The following is a 17,500-nucleotide window of genomic DNA, read 5'->3' on the forward strand; positions in this document are numbered from 1 at the left end:
AAACAAGGAATGATAATTGTAATAATTGGATGGCTGTGTGAGACTAAAACCTTACCTTTGTTTAATGTATCAGTGAGTTTAGTTTTTCCACTTAATGATAGCGTGATTAGATTTTCTGGCAATTCTTTCCAAGACAAACGCATCTATTTTCCACTGAAAAGTACTGTTTTCCTGGAGAAATTTGTGTTCTGTAGATATATAGTGATTTATATTGTTCCATTACCAAATACTGGGAACCATCTTGATTTGATAGTCCTGATAGCATGAGAGAGCATGAAGTATATCAGGGAAGTTACAGGGTAAAAGAGGCATTAATTGAAAAAAAATTAATTTATAAAAAATACAAATAAAAATTCTAATAAAACCACTTAAAATTGGAAAATAAACTTTGGAAATGCCTGCCTAACCAAAGTGTCAACTTTCAAGAAAGTCTAGGCCAAGCACCAACTTTCGAAACTACCATTACCCAACATGGACCTCCACAGTTATTCTACAATACATTCATTCATGACCCCTGCCAAACCACTTAACCAGGGTCTCTACCCCCTGGACCCCCATAGTTATAAGATATATTTTGTTCATGACCCCAACCTAACTGCCCAGACAGGGGAATCCACCCCCTGGACCCCCACAGTTATTCTACAGTATGTTCTATTCATAACCCCCACCTAACTGCCCAGGAAGGGGCTCCAGCCCCTGGACCCCATAGTCTAAATTAAATAATTTTTAAACAAACCTTTCTAGTCGCAAAATGTTTTTATCTTAACAGATGTGGATAAAGTTTAGCTACTGCTAACAAGAAATGATGGAAACACTTGTTTGGCTCTCGGAAATGCATCTTGAACATGATTTGGGCTAAGTAGCCAACAAAATGTTTCTGGTGGCCAAACTACAGTATGCCCCTTTCAGCATCCTGCCACTTCTGCTTGATATTGTTCATGTGTGCACCAGTGACAGGGTTAACAAAATGTTTAAATGATTGACTTGTAGATGCTTATAGCCTTCTTTTTCAAGGCAGTTGTGTGCCTTCCAGCAGTCTGATATGACCATGGTCCCTGGGGCTATTTGATTTTTAATGATTGCTAAAAGTGTCTCACTGTCTCTTTTTTTGACAGGAATGAGATATATTATATTTCCTTTTTCCAAATTTTTGACTCTTCTATTTCTATAGTTTGGGATTCTCCACCAAGTCTCTAACCACTATTTTCAAAACACCAGTCACTTAACACCTCACATACAAAACTTGCCCAGTCACAAATAGATTTGTCAGAGAGGTCAAAAACATCTCGGTCACTTATAATCATTCGCATGGTATAGATTGCAGAGTAGTAAATTCGTTTCAATGTCCAATTTATTTTTACTGAACCACATACCTTTGAAAATTAATACAGCAAAATTCACCAACATTTTTCTTTCTTTTTTATAGTGTATGTTTGATAACACCTGAATTGTATGGTATTATAATCTATTCTGCTCTTATTTCCACACTTTGAACAATGAATTGGATCAGTCAACACAGGAAGACTCATACAAGTGTCAGTATGTATTGGCTGAAAAAAAGGACCATAGCCAAGATCACAGTCAGCACAAAACTATTGAAGAATAGTTAAGGAACTGTCAAAACCCCCAGCACACAAACAAAGATTATTAAAAAATCCAAACTAATTTTCACAAGTGCATACTAACACACAAACTAGTTAACATGTTGCAGTAATGAGTTATGTCAATTTGTCATTCTATCTGCTTCAGGTAAATTTTACTTGTACCATATGGCTGTATGAAATTGAAACTCTACTATACTTTATGGTAATGCATATAGTACACTTCAATCAAAGTACGGGTAATTGTTTAGAATACCTTTGTATGAGCAATCACGATGATAGTGGCATAGATGAATTCCTCTCGCTCTCTTCTGGCCATATATATAGGATATTTGCTGCAGGAATCCCCTAAGCCCCTAGCCCTGATTGCAGGGGAGGGCACAAAAGGGAAATTGCGGGGTAAAATATGAATGATATACACAAAATACACCACTATAATAATGAAGTACATAAAATAGGTTACTATTTGTCTAATGTAGGGGGCTGTGCCCCATTCGACCCTCGTGCCAGAAGACAAAGAATCATCCACATATTCATGGCAGGGTAGAGTGTATAACTGACATGCAGGGTGAACATAGCAAGATACAGCCTAGGAATGATAATTTACTAACCTGAAAGATGGATGATGATCTGGAATACCCAACATTCTAATCTGTATATCATGCTGACCATATCATAGCTTAGTATGCTGTTACTCAGGGTACATTCCTGTACCCATAAGATTTTACTCTTGGTCCATCCAGCCATACATATGCGGGGTATTCTTTGTAGTATCAGGCAGGGGTTGGGAGCCACTTGCTATCCCCTCGAGATTGTTGGTGGGGGGGGGGGGGGGGGTCTGCAGCTCATTTCCTATATGTGTGGGTAGTTGAGCGAGATCTATAGTTGTGAATGTTTCTAAAGGCAGTGACACTCCCTCCCCCCCCCCACACACAGATTTTGTCAAAGAAAAAAGAAAAAAAAAAAAATCTCAATCACTGCGGCATTAGAGACCGTAGCAACATCACTCAGTTATTATTGAATCCTCAGTCATGTTCACATGTTTCTCACTTAGATCTTGAGCCAGTTTCACTTTATTTCTCATTTCCTTCAAAACTACAGATTAAACTGAATTCATTTTTTTAATGAGAATTATTAAATGATTTTGAGGATAGTTTTTATCATAATGAAAAATAGATTATTAAATTTGAATTGAATTATAGAATTTATTTAATTTATTAGTTAAGATGAATTAGAGGCTAGGATTTATGTGATAAATAAAACAATATCATATTCCAGAAGTACTTCAGTTATTAATGTTGTATTTTTTTCTCAACAGCTACTTAAGAAATTGAGAAAGAAACATACTGTGCCCTCAGTAAAGACAATGGCAGTCCTGAGGAAGGCTGCAGCAGCTCCAGGAGAGAAGGGATCTCCTCAAAATGAAATAAAGAAGAACGCAAAGGGAAAGAAGAAAAAGGCCAATTTAGTAGAAAAGAAGGAACCTACCGTAGAGAAGAACGACGCCCCTGTAAAGACCGTGGAAGTCAAGAAGACGCCAGCTAATGAAGTAAAGAAAGCAAAGGGGAAGAAAGGAGCCAAGTTAGTGTCTGGAGAAGAGAAGAAACCTACTGTAGAGAAGAGTAGTGTCACGGAAAAGACTCCAGATGCTCCAGGAGAGAACAAGGTATCACCTCGAAATGAACGAAAGAAGAAGAAGATTCGGGGGAAGAAGAAGAAGAGATCTGAGGTCGTGAAGAAGGATGAAGACACTGCTCCAGCAAAGAAAAAGAGAATCAGGAAGAGGCGGCCTAAGAAGAGGAAAGCTACAGCAGAGAACCCTGAGCAGGAGACAAGTGAAGCAAAGAAAGCAAAGTTAGATGTTCCAGATGAGAAGGTGTGTTGAAATTGTTATTTTGATGTATACTTGTACTCCCTCAAGTAAAACACTTGTAGTCAGCAAAGGTCATAAGGTGATAGGTACAAACATTGTATCTAAATTTGCTTGACGATAACGTGTGTTAATGTATGGGGAAAGTCTTGTCAGAGAATAAATCCTTACAAATGCTAAATATAGGTTTTATATACAAATATTTACTTAGTACAATGTTGAAGAATATACAGATATTGAAGAATATTTTAACAAAACTAGAACATGATATTAAGAATAGGTTAATGTGTAAATCATAAAAGAAAAGACAGCTAGCCTCAGTTAAAGTTAAATACTATGAGCATTATACTGGGATATCTAGGATGCTTCAGAAAACTAAAAAATAGATATTTTAAAAAGAAAAGGAAAAAAAAAAACATAACCTTTGATGAATAATCAAGATTAGTCTTTATAGAATTCTTACTGTTGGAATGGAACAAGCTGCATCTCATCATTTCAAGTAATATATCACAAAAGAGGCAATTTTTATTCAAACATTTTAAGTATGTTATGGTTATGTTAACTCTTTACTGCCGGGTCACATCTTGCGGCGTCATAGCAAACCGGGACGTTTGGCTTGATGTAACAAACTCACGCACTCAAAGTTGGCATGTTGCCATTAATCTCCAGAGCGTATAGTTTATTTTCTTCACCCGGAAGTGTTGGGTTAAGATTATTATAACAGCTGACTAAGTGTGGCCAGCCTAAATCTTTACAAAACAAGACTAATAAAAAAAACTACACAGCACCTGGCAGATCACATAGCTCTGGTAATGAAGCTGTGGATTTAAAACAAGCATTTTGGTAGAATGTTTGCATAAGCTAGCATGATTGTGGCCAACACATTAGATGAGAGGATCTTGTTCTGATATTGACCCCTATGATCTGGATAACATAACCATTACATCGCATAAAAAATTGGCTTGAAGGGGGAGGTGACATGAACATTGCTGCCTTTGGAAAACTTGGCTAATAAAGCGCATTTGAAAAAGAGGAGAAACCATCACAAAGGTGAGGCGTGGATTCTTGTCGCACTGTATGTGTTCATTTGTGCCCTGCCTGCAAGCCGCACACCCGGCAGAGTGCATACTCCTGTAAGCCTAATACCAGTCCTTTGGGCCACATATTGGCAGTGAAGTATCCAGATCCAATGGGTTAAACAAGATTTATGAACTTAACTCAGTATCTGATATGAGTTAATGAATACTTCATGATTCCTTTATGCCTGTCTGATATCAAGATTTGATGGCACTTCTTTGATAAAAGGAATTATAGGATCCAAAAAATGAAATGTTATAAAAGAAATGGCTACTTGGGCCCAAAAACTAAAAGTATTTACTCTGAAATTGGTCATGAATACAAATTTAACTTTATATCTTGTATAATCTTGAATTTAAAAAAACAGTACTTTGTCATCCTCACTTATGATGATCATTCTTACAATAATTACCAATGGCCACTGTTCACATCATCTTCATTAACACAATAACACCAAGTCGAAAATTCAGTCAGAGTTTTGCTGGGAACCAACAGAAGAGTTAGCCCAATCTTTGCAGCATGCAGCTGGCCCAGCACTAGTGCAAGAGCCAGACCCAGTACATTGGCAAAATAAGTTATGACAGCTTCCTTTGACATGGGGTTGAAAATACACTCATGACAGGTGCCGTCATAGCACATCATGGCTAACTGTCCCTAATACCAGATGATGTCCCATCATGTCATGCATGGTCAAGCCCACTCAAAATATAGCCTCAGAAGTAGGCTTAAAGCCTCACTTTAGCCTCATTATAAAAAAAAATCAGGCTGTCCCACATACCACCCATGTGTGAGGAATGGGGAGTATTGAAGACCAATTTGGTGCCTATCTTGTACAGGTGATCTGCAGTTTTCTTTTCATCCAAATTCCTGAATTTGGATGAATTCAGGACTGACGGTTTGTTCCTCATCAAATCTGTAAAGCTTAAATTTTTTCCTCTGAGAGCTTCAAATGTGTATTGGTTTTGTAAGACAGATGAAGAAAATAGCCCAACATTTGAGGTTAGCTGCTCAGCCACAGGGTGTGTGTTACATTCCAAAGTTTTCTTTTCATCCAAATTCCTGAATTTGGATGAATTCAGGACTGACAGTTTGTTCCTCATCAAATCTGTAAAGCTTAAATTTTTTCCTCTGAGAGCTTCAAATGTGTATTGGTTTTGTAAGACAGATGAAGAAAATAGCCCAACATTTGAGGTTAGCTGCTCAGCCACAGGGTGTGTGTTACATTCCAAAGTTTTCTTTTCATCCAAATTCCTGAATTTGGATGAATTCAGGACTGACAGTTTGTTCCTCATCAAATCTGTAAAGCTTAAATTTTTTCCTCTGAGAGCTTCAAATGTGTATTGGTTTTGTAAGACAGATGAAGAAAATAGCCCAACATTTGAGGTTAGCTGCTCAGCCACAGGGTGTGTGTTACATTCCATAGTCCAGAAGCATCATCTCCCACATAAAGGGTGGGTTAGTCACATAGAGGGTGGGTTAGGTTCTGAGTGGTCACCTGGTAGATCACCCATCAACTGGACTTCTTTTTCCACAAAGTTTTTACAATGGACTTTGAGTGTAGGATCAATGAGGTTAGCGGTTTCCTGCCTGTAATCTAATATCCACTATCTCTGATAGCTCTTGCTGTAAAATGACTTCCTTGATGTTGAAGACTTTGGTGGTAGTGATATGCTATGAGTGTAGAAATATGGCTTTTACCGGAGGGAATGACTGGCTGTTTCTGGTAGTTTTCTCTTTTTTAAGTGTTGCAATCTTCCATTAACCCTTAGAACACATCTTCAAGTAAGGGTTTAAAGTCAAGATTTAGCTGGAGTTTGGAAGCCCATTTTTACCTTAAGAAGCCCACCTTCTTTGTAAAGTTTCTTTCTCTTAGTTCTTCCTCTCAGTGATTTGGCACATCCAGATGTCTGCCACAAAGTATTGACATTCACTTTGCAATGTCCTTCATGTCTTGAGATAATTCCTCATCAAATAAGGCTGATATGACTTCTTAGCTGTTCAATATAAATTTAGGAAGTCTTAAATTCCTGTAATCTCATCAACAAGCTAAGAGCTACCTGAGTACTAGAAAGGGATATTAGACTATCAATAACATTAAAACATTGATTTGCATTTTGTGATGTCTCCATTGTATGAGCTTCCTGCAGTCTCCTTGCTGCTGCAGGAGATTTTTAAGATTGTCTTGAGGTAATTTCTGTGTGAGTGCCCGTGTTTTGAGTAACTCCTTTGATGATGATCAGATTTTTTTCTGTATTAGGCTGTGTAACACCCCTCACCCAGTGGCTGTGAACAAAGACTTGGCCGAAGGTTGAGAAAGTTCCCACTCAATGGGAGGCTGAAAGACTTTTTCACACTGCAGGTGGCTTAGAAACTCTCTCAATTGTTTTTCATTAAGGAAAATGCAGTTAGCTAGACTTTTATTGTGATCCAAGTTCCCAAGTTGATGAACATAAACCATGTATCCATGTAGGAATGTATGGTGAAAAGCTGTAAGATAAATTGTTACAAATTTGGAATATAATATTTGTGGAAAAATAGAAAGCAGAAAAAAAAATATTAATATGGAGGAACAGTTACATAATACTTGTTAGAAATACTGATGGTAAATTAATATAAAAATGAGAGAAAAAGCTGCCAGACTTTAAACAAAGTCCTATTACTGTAACTACTGAGCTATGTACTGTGATATTTAGGATACTTAGTAAAAGTTCAAATAACTGAAGACTAGATCATTTCATGGAAGGAAAGGGAATAAAATATTCTTTGATAAGTAACTGAAACAAGTCTTCATAGAAATTGGAATACTGTAGGAATGACACATTCTAATATCACATCATTTAAAGTAATATATCACAAAAAAGGCACAGATTTGTCAAACTTTTACTCAGACATCTGAATAACACTTTTTGTTTATAAACAGCTAATCTTGTGTGGCCGGCCTAAATCTAAAAAGAAAAAATATATATATAAAAACTTCACAGCACATGATAGATAACATGACTCTGGTGACTCAGCTCTGGAGTCAAAACAAGCACATTTGTAGGATGTTTGCAAAAAACTAGATAACAGTGGCCAGTAAATTACAGGACTTTTATGGAATACTTCTTGGCTGATAATAAGATATGATTATATTTTTATGATATTAACCTAGTAAATAGTACAAGACAAGGAATACTTCCCAATTTCTTTACAATACAAGCTTGCAGGTACATGTGAATAGTTGTCACAGAAGAGATTTCTAATGAATTATGCAAAACTGTGTGTACTATAACTGTCTATATTTGTGTTCTCAGATGACTCTAGTTGGAGATCTGTTGGGCATATATGAGATGAGAAGGGATGAGGATTTTAAGAGATCTCTCTATGTCATGATGAAGAATTTCAAAAAGAATTACTACAAGGATCCACCTCCGATTTTTGAAAGTGCCCAGCATCTCAGATTTAGTGGGTCGTGAGTATTTCTGCATTTGTTAGTTTGCTCCTTATAAAGATTTTTTATTATATATAATAATAATAATTGTAGTGATAAACATGCATACTGTATCAGTTCTGCTGTACTATTATAATCTTCAAGTATATACAGATATATGCATGAATTTAATGTGTCATTCTAAAGTAAAATGCTAACTACAAAAACTGAAGTGAGTCTGACAGAAATATTGGACAGTGTTGCCTATCATTTCACTCCCAAGTTATCTCAGCCTATATTCTTTGTAATAAAAGTATATTTTATTCATCTGTGTGATTTTTCACAATAATCTACAAGCCCTCTCAGATCAGAGAAGGTAGAGACTGAACGAGACTGGTTAGTATAAAACTATGATGACAGTCTTCTATAAGAAAAACAATAATTTCAATTGGAAACGTGTACACTATGTTTTGATTATATTAGTAGTTCCATAAAGATTTTACATTTATTATTATGTTCAAGTTTCTTTTGAACTTAATTTTGTTTTTTACATTGTAGTCATAAGCAGAAGACAAAGAAGGGCATGTCTTGTCAGTGTCTTGCTCTTTTCCAGTCCTCAGTCTTTGTGTAAATGACTTCAAAGACACACACATGTAAATCCACAGTGCTGAAGCTGTTACTTGCATGCATATAAATACGGGCCTGTACCTTTGATAGCTAAGTCTACACAAAAAAGTCAACATCCAGTCTGACTCTAATGATATCTGTATTTATCAGGAAAGGATTGGCCTTCCTAGTATACAAGTCAGAGGAGGAAGCAGAAAGGATGAAAAAAGTATTAGATAACCACAGATTAATACAAGACGCGAGATTTGCCGGCATGAAAGGTTGTCACGGCATTCGAGAGGATGAGATTGTTGTGCATCCATACAAGTAAGTCGGTGTTTTTGTTTATAATTATTTTATGTTTACAATGCATTTAGTGATTAATTTATTAGTAGTATTTATTCTTTATTTTTTTCTTTGGCTTTGTTCAAGATGGTTTAAAAATGTAATGTTTCAAATTAAGTCAGTTTGATGAAGAGAAATTATTTTTATTTTTAGAAATTTATTTATATAGATGATATCAATAACCTCCTTATATATTTTCCAATTTGCAAGCAAATTATCTTCATTCTTGAATGTATATAAGGGAAAGTTATTTAGATTGAAAAGGAAACCCATTTTTCCATAATTCAGGGCAGTGTCCTTTTCCTGATTTTGCAGATTGGACATTGAAAATATACCAGCCAAGATAAAGTACGAAGATTTGGAGAAGACGTTTCAAACAGCAATGGAGATCGTTTACAAGCCTGGGACTTTGTAAGTTTTTTTTTGTTTTTTTTGTAGGGGAGTGAGTGAGTGAGTAGTGAGTGAGTAAGTAAGTGAGTGAGTGAGTGAGTGAGTAAGTGAGTAAGTGAGTGAGTGAGTGTGTGTGTGTGTGTGTGTGTGTGTGTGTGTGTGTGTGTGTGTGTGTGTGAGTGTGAGTGTGAGTGTGAGTGTGAGTGTGAGTGTGAGTGTGAGTGTGGGTGTGAGTGTGAGTGTGAGAGTGAGAGTGAGAGTGAGAGTGAGTGAGTGAGAGAGAGAGAGTGAGAGAGAGAGAGTGAAAGAGAGAGAGAGAGAGAGTGTGAGTGTGAGAGTGAGAGTGAGAGTGAGAGTGAGTGAGTGAGTGAGAGAGAGAGTGAGTGAGTGAGTGAGTGAGTGAGTGAGTGAGTGAGTGAGTGAGTGTGTGAGTGAGTGAGTGAGTGAGTGAGTGAGTGAGTGAGTGAGTGAGTGAGTGGGTGGGTGGGTGGGTGGGTGGGTGGGTGGGTGAGTGAGTGAGTGAGTGAGTGAGTGAGTGAGTGAGTGAGTGTGTGAGTGTGTGAGAGTGTGAGAGTGTGAGAGTGTGAGTGTGTGTGTGTTTTATAACTGATACTGCTCTCATTTTCCCATATTATCTTTGTTACTAAAATCATCTCGGTTTAATGACTCCATTGTACTTATGAATGTATGAAAAGGATCACTGCTTTAAAGAAATTAATATATTACATATAAACACTTTTAAGTATAACATGTACAGTAAACTTGCTCATCAACATCCGTCATTGTTATTATTATACTTGTTTTTTTTTAGCAGCATTTGGTACTAATTTTAAAAAAAACTTTTCAGTTTTGCAAACTTGGTCTTCAAAACAAAAGAGGATGCTGAGGATGCCTTCAGAAGTGCAGATAACGTTGAAATTGATGGCGTCAAATTGAGTGTCCTCTACCGCAAGTATGAAAAAGGAAAGGGACGGCCACAGCTAAAGCCAAAGAAGGTATGAACATTAGCTTGCCATTTTGTAGGAGTGATAGATAGTGTTATTAAACAGAACTGTAGTGACTGAAGCTTGTATGGTTATAACTTGGTGTTATTCACTACTTATTTCTAGATATTGTCTAAGACTAACAGATATCTCATTTTCTTTCAGGAAAAATTCAAGGCAAAACAGCTAGACATTGATCATGTACTAGCATCATCATGAGAAAAAATATAAGTAAATTGAAGATTATTTAATCCACACTGGAATGGGAGGGAAGACAGAAACAGACAATGAGTGAGTGAAAAGTGAAATGGAGAAAGACAGAGAGAAAAATTAATTTTTTCAAATAAATATATTTGGGAATTATTTTCTAGTTATTTTTCCCTTGATTTTCCCGTGTTCAGTTAAGAGCATTTTATTTTGAAAATATGAATATTGTTGGTGACTGTTATTAATGAAGACACAGTAATATCATTACTAATCCATTGACTCAAAGAACATCCACTGTATGCAGTAATTTTGCTTTACTGACTCTTTACATGTTGATGGCATCACAAATGGCACTAGGAAGCCCTTTATTTGTCTTTCTTATTGTTATTATAGTTATTGATATTATTAGCACTGATATGTTTTTCTTCCTTTACTTCTAATTCTAAACCCCCCATTTGCATCCATGTTTTGTGTTGGGGGGGTAGGGGTGGTGGCAAAGGAGATAGAGACTGAGGCCCTATGATGGGGATCCCCCTTGCTTTGGGCCCCTTCCCTTGGCTTGCTCAATTTTATACAGCCTTTTCTTCTTCCCCATTCCTTTTCCTTCTCTTCTCCAGCCCCTTCTGTCCACTTCCTACGATGTGAGAGTTGTGCTGAACGGAGAAAAGGCTGGTTTTGGGTCAGTTGGGTTGGTATTCCCATTTAGTTGTTTAGCTCCTTACCCCTCATGGAGACCCCAAAGATTGAACCATTTATCTTCCCCACATACTCCAGGCTTACCATGGCCAATAATGATTTTGTACCCTTACTATGTACATTGAGGCTTCCCTCTTTATCAGCTAGCCCCTGACCTTTAACTTTTGCAGTTCCCCAAGCCCTGGCTCTCCTTGGATTACTACTACTGCCTCGATACCTTTTGATAGTCCAGTCCATTCCAAGTCACCCACTTGGGTCATTACTCAACATTCAGAAAACATTCCTCTCTTCGAAGATCTTTTACTCCATCTTATTTCTCTCAGTCTTCTTTATATTGTACCCCTTCCTCCCTTACTACTCCCCGCAGAACTTCCTTCCTCTTTCTTCACACATAAATAGCACCACAAGCTAGTCACCAGGATAAGATTGCCTGACCTTGTGAGGTTACGACATTACTTGTATTTTTAGTTAGATTTTTAAAAATACCATCAACATTGCGATTGCTACTATTCTCATTACAAACATTGTTTATCATGTTATTAACAAAACTAATTGTAATAAACATTTCTGGTCAATTGGTTAATTGGTTAATGGTTAAAAGCAATAAATGTGCTAGACATCTAAGGTCATATAGCACTATAGTTAATGTTTGTGAAGGATGGTTGGGTTAGTGATTAGTTGTTAAAGCTGGGTTAAGGAATTGGTGAGTGAATGGGTTAGGGTCGAATGAGGTAATGTAAAAGGGTTAGATCAAGTGAAGGATATATATTCGTTTGAGGAAGGAAAACAGGTTGTCAAAGCAGAAAGTGTGAGATTCTGTAAGGATGTCTGATAAGTTGGGATGTCTATGTAGGAAGGACGTGGGCATGACAATAGAATATGTGGGACTGAAAGAGGAACATTCGGAAACCGCGAATGTTCTAATGAAGGATAGTTATACTTTCGTTGATTTACTGGCAAAGATTGCAGTGCGTGTTGGAGAATTTGAAGGGGAAGGTGCTAGAGGGTGTGATAAAGAATGAGGTTGGGGAGGTGGTGTTGTATCAGGAGGGGTGTCGGAAGGTAGAAGGTCTGGGGAAGAGGGTACTTGTGACATGAGGGTTTCACGTGTGTATCCAGGAGGGAGTGGAAGGGATAGAGGGGATAGTGGGAGGGTTAATATAGGTGGGGCTGGAGTCAGGGGGAATGGGTTTTGTTGGGATGGGGTAGGAGGATTGGGTGTAGGGAGAATATGAGTAGGAGGAGGATGGATATCGGCAGTCACTTTGAGTGTGGAGGGAGCGGGAGTTGTAGAATTTGAAGGTGGATGAGTATTAGTTTGGGACTCGATTATGTAGTTCTGGATATCTTCAAGAGTTTCTGTAGTGGAGTTGGTTGGGGAGTTTTGTGAGATAAAGGTTTTCTTGTGAGGGGGGGAAGAGAAGTCTGGTGTCTGAATAGGGGCAAAGGTAGGTGGAGGTGATTGTGAGGTAGGGGAAGAGGGGGTGGAACGTTTATTCTGTCTGCTGCGGGTAGTGCGGGGAGGGAGAGGGGAAGGTGTTGGGGCTGTAGAAGAGATTGGGGTGTCTGGATTTAGGATAGCAAAAGAATGTGATTGGGTAGAGATTGGAGTGTCTGGGATTAGGATGGCAAAAGAATTTGACTGGGGAAGGTAGGAGGTAGGAGAGGGGAAGTTAGATGGAGGGGGGTTGGGTTTAGGAGAGGGTGTAGGAGCTTGGGAGGTTGGGGATTGGCAGAGTGAGCGACATTACTGGAGTAGGGGGTAAGAGAAAAGTCTTGTCGACGTGCTTCCTGTCTGGCTTCACGTAGAGTGAGTCCAAGTCTGAATCTGAGAGTTGCTACCTCAGACTCAAATTTGTAGGTGGGGCAGCCTCTATAAAATACATTATGGGGGCCGCCACAGTTTGCACATGTGCGTGATTGTGCAGAGCAATTTGATCAAGTATGGCCAGGTTGGGCACATAGCGGGCATCTGGCTGTGGAACGGCAATGTTTGGCAGGATGTCCTAAATGCCAACAATTTTGGCACTGACGAGGAGGAGGTTGGTATGGTCGGACAGGTAGGGATGTCCCACCTATGTAAACATTTAAGGGAAGGTCATGTCTACGGAAAGTAATTTTGGCATTGTTGATGGATTTCTTACGATTTCCTCTGGGAGGAATGGAGTAGCATTGTACATATGTTGCATCATAGTCTGTGAGACAAGCGAGTAAGTCCTCTCCACAATCTGACCATTCTTTGTCATGGATTGGGCAATCTGTTGGGGAGATAGAGACAGTTCCAGTGCAAGTATTGAGGGTTGGATGAGGTTCTGTAGGGATGGGATTACCACATAGATCAGTTAGTTTTGTTAATGCTATAGCTTGGTTTTCAGTTGTTACTGTGACGAGACGGGAGTGGTCGCGTCGGCTACGGAAAGAGACTTTGCCTACTTGTTTTTGGAGGCATTGTTGGAAGAGGAGGGTGTTTTGAGAGTAGGGAGCTGTGGGAGGGATCAAGAAAAATCGGTCCCATTTGGCTGGGCTAAATAGAGTATTTAGGATTCTTGTAGAGGTTGGGGTAGTAGAAGTGCGGGGACGTGTGGAGGAGGGAGTAGTGTTGAGGGGGGTAGTGTTAAGGTTGTAAGGTAGTAATAAGGGGAGATGGGATGGTTGATGAAGAAGGTTGTGGGAGTAAAAGCGTTGAAGTTGAGCATGTTGGGAGAGTAGAAATGTCTCCCGGGGGGTTGGTTGTTGATTAGGGTTGATACTGTACTAGTATGCATTGATGATGGGGGAGTTGTTGCAGTGTTCGGAGCCGTGGTCAAAGGAGAGCTGGGATTGGGGCTATTTGATAAAGGGGCAAGCCTCATTGCCCCTAAGATTGGGGTTATGTCTTCATTATTGGCCATGATAAGCCTGGAGTATGTTGGGAAAAAAAAAATAGTCCACCCCTCAGGGTCCCCTTGAGGGGTAAGGGCCAGGTATGGCAGGGGAATACCGTACCCATGGTTCCCTCAGGCCGTTCAGGACTGACAAAGTCAGCCTTTCATCCTTTCAGCACGGCTCTCACACCTTAGGAGGTGGATAGTAGAAGGGATTGATGAAGAAACTGAAACGAAAAGTATGAGTGGGAAAAAAGACTATGCAAAATTAGTTGAGTCGATGGCTGAGTCCCAAGGTTGAGGAGTTCCCCATCATTGGGTCTCAGTCTTCGTCTCCTAAGCCCCCCCACGACAACAACGGGCAAAGGATTGGGGGGGATTTCTGGTCAAGAATGGGTAAACAACCGAGATCCAGCACATCTTATAATTGTCTCCTTGGTGACAGCTATTGGAAAGCCCCCCTTCCTTGCTTGTTGTCATGGGAGGCTTGGGCGGCGGAGACTAAGGCCCATTGTAGGGGGTCACCTCTGCCTTTGCCTCAACTAATTTTGCTTAGCCTTTTCTCCTTTCCTTTCCTTCTCCTTCATTTCTTCTGTCCACTTACTTTAATCTTTAATTTATGTTTACCCTTTTTGCTGCAATACTTTATCACAATGCTGTGTGACCTTTGATGTCTGGCACATTAGTTTGTTTTGACCATTGACCATTCTGGAAATTAAAAAACACCACTTTGTGAACCAATTAAGTTCTTACCCGGGGGCTTAGACCCCCAAGCCTCGCCCTATTGCTATATTCTGAATACGCCTCTAATGACCTTATATGTTGACAAGACAAAGATTTCAATAAGCAAAATAATATTCCAGAGCCATCCATGTATAAACGATAGCTTAAATCACAATGGACTGCATTTACATGTACTCTACATGCCTGCCAGTGTCAATGGGTTAAAGAAAAGTGGGAACTATTGTAGATTTCTATTACAGTCTCACACAACTTAATTTCCGAAAATCTACTTTATTTTCTACTAGAAACCAAATAAGAACCAATTCAGTCCATACTTGATTCTTCTTCCCTTTCAACTTCTTTCCTTACACATACAAAACAGCAGTCCTACCGCAACCTAATCTACCAGTGTCCTCGGCCAACCATCCACCTCAATTTTATATAAACGGCCACAAGCTAAGATCAGTGTGTTCTGGAAGTATCTAGGCAGCTGACTGCAACCTAGAATTAGATAAATATAAGCATATCCGCCTTGCCTTAGCTAGCATAGGCAAACTCAATGACAGTCTTCCCCCCCCTAATCCCTTGCTTGTTGTTGTCGTGGGGGAAAGGGGCTTAGGAGACGGAGACTGGAGTCCAATGAAGGATGAAAAGCTGGCTTTGTGTTAGTCATGAACGGAATCCAGGAGATGAGTACGGGACCCTGAGGGGTAGACCGTTTCCTCTTCCCATATTTCAGGCTCACCATGGCCAATAATGAAGATGTTTTACTTTTATTAGGGGCATTAAGGCTTGACCCTTCATCAACTTGTCTATTTAAATTCTATTTCATTGGTTTCCCGAACCCTGCCTCTCCTTTGACCATAGCTCCGACTGATACCAATACCCCTTCATCGATGTTTGCTGTCAACTCAATCCATTCCGAATCATCCACCCAGGTCTTGACTCAACCTTCAGAATACATCCCTCCCTCTCCCAACATCTTCCGCTCCATCTTCTATTGTACAGTCTTCTTCATTGTCTACTCTAACCCCCTTATTACTACTATTCATCGTTATTGTCCCTCTCCATTCCACCCCACCTATCTCCCGCCCTCGTTCTTCTACTGCTTCGACCTCTGCAAACCTTTTGAGAACCCTTTTGGCCCAGCCAAGTGGGTTCAATTCTTCTCTTCCAACAATGTCTCCAAAAACAAGTAGGCAAAGTTTACTTTCGCAGTCGTTCCGATCATTCACACCTTGTCACAGTTACATCTGAGTCCCAAGCTAGTGCACTATCTACCCTGACCGACCTCACTATTAAACCTATTCCTGCCCAACCTCACTCCTCTCTTAATACTTGTACCGAAACTCTTTCCGTCTCTCCAACTGACTGTCCTGTCTACAACAATACCAGTCAGACTGTGAAAAGGACTTGCATACCTCGTCTACTATGCTACACTATTCTACCCAGAGGCCAACGTAAGTCCTACACCAATATTGCCAAGATTACCTCCGTAGACATGACCTCCCCTGTTAAGTTTATATTGGTGGAGTGTCCTGCCAAGTCCGACCTCATCGACCTCTTCCCTATCAATGTCAGAAATGGCGTTTTGGCCACCCAACCAAACACTGTCGCTCCACAACCTGCTGCCCTCTATGTGCCTGACCTGGTCATGACCGTTCAAAATACTCAGTCACGCACGTATGTCAATCGTGATGGCTCCCATAATGTATTTTATAAGAGCTTCCCTGCCTACAAGCTCGAATCTAAGGTAGCGATTCTCTGATTCAAACTAGGCTTCAGTTTCCGTAAGGCCAGACAAGAAGCACGCCGACGAGGCTCTGATCCACTCCCCTCCCATCTTCTCAAGAAGTCTCAGTTCCTCCCCAGTATCTCTTCCCCCTACCCCGAACCAACATACCTCTACTACCTCTCTCTCCCAGTCAAATTTCTTTTCCAGTCTAAATCCAGATACTCCAATCTCTACCACTTCCCCGGTGCCTACCCCTCCCCCTCCTTCTCACTCTACCAGTCGCACCAGACAATCTAAACGATCCACTCCAGTTCTACCACATCCACCTCTCCCTCTGTTACCCGGACATCTATTCCTTCTTCTCCTCCACATAAGAAAAACCCACTGTATCTCAGATCTCCCCACCCAACTGCCCTCCAGAAACTCTTGAAGACATCCAAAAGTTCATAAACATGACTCAAGAGAATGATCCACTCCCTCATTCACACTCTAATCTCTTTATTCGCTCTACATTCAAAGCATCTGTCAATATTCATCCTCCTCCTCAAGTTCCCCTACCCCTCCTCCTCCCACTCACCCAAAAAACACCCCATCCTCTCGTCCTCCCTGTGCATCACCATTCCCTCTTCCTTCCAATTATCCCTACCACCCCCACTTAGATGCTCTTCTCTCCCCACCTGACAATTTTCCTGATACTTCATCACCTTCCCATGTTCCCTTGTTTCAGTTTCAGGATTATTCTACTTCTTCCACAACTATCGTCTCTTACCGTATTCGCATTTGATTGTTTCATAATAGCTCTTTTACAGTTTTTATATACAGCGTTACCCTCCTTCCCTCAGACACTTACTCTCCATTTCATCTGATCGCCCTATACCTTTAACAAATCCTTTTACAAATCCCCGCTGTATTCCATTTGCTCCCCCTCTATACCCTTTTCATTAATGTTTTATCCAACAGCGTTCTACAACCTTCGGCATCGGACACATCCTGA

General features: G+C 39.9%; 1 protein-coding gene across 1 annotated transcript in view; it reads left to right on the forward strand.

Moving 5' to 3' along the window:
• LOC125036176 (nucleolin-like) overlaps positions 1–10,644 on the forward strand; it is an 11,907-nt gene extending 1,263 nt beyond the window's left edge. The window contains exons 2-7 of the mRNA XM_047628616.1: positions 2,920–3,477; positions 7,842–7,999; positions 8,735–8,890; positions 9,224–9,319; positions 10,146–10,293; positions 10,447–10,644. Coding sequence (XP_047484572.1) covers positions 2,968–3,477; positions 7,842–7,999; positions 8,735–8,890; positions 9,224–9,319; positions 10,146–10,293; positions 10,447–10,500 — 1,122 coding nt within the window. The 5' untranslated portion in view covers positions 2,920–2,967 and the 3' untranslated portion in view covers positions 10,501–10,644. The remainder of the gene's footprint in view (positions 1–2,919; positions 3,478–7,841; positions 8,000–8,734; positions 8,891–9,223; positions 9,320–10,145; positions 10,294–10,446) is intronic.
• Positions 10,645–17,500: the final 6,856 nt, after the last annotated feature.

The sequence above is a fragment of the Penaeus chinensis genome, chromosome 20 (genome assembly GCF_019202785.1).
Source record: "Penaeus chinensis breed Huanghai No. 1 chromosome 20, ASM1920278v2, whole genome shotgun sequence".
NCBI classification, from domain to species: Eukaryota; Metazoa; Arthropoda; class Malacostraca; order Decapoda; family Penaeidae; genus Penaeus; species Penaeus chinensis.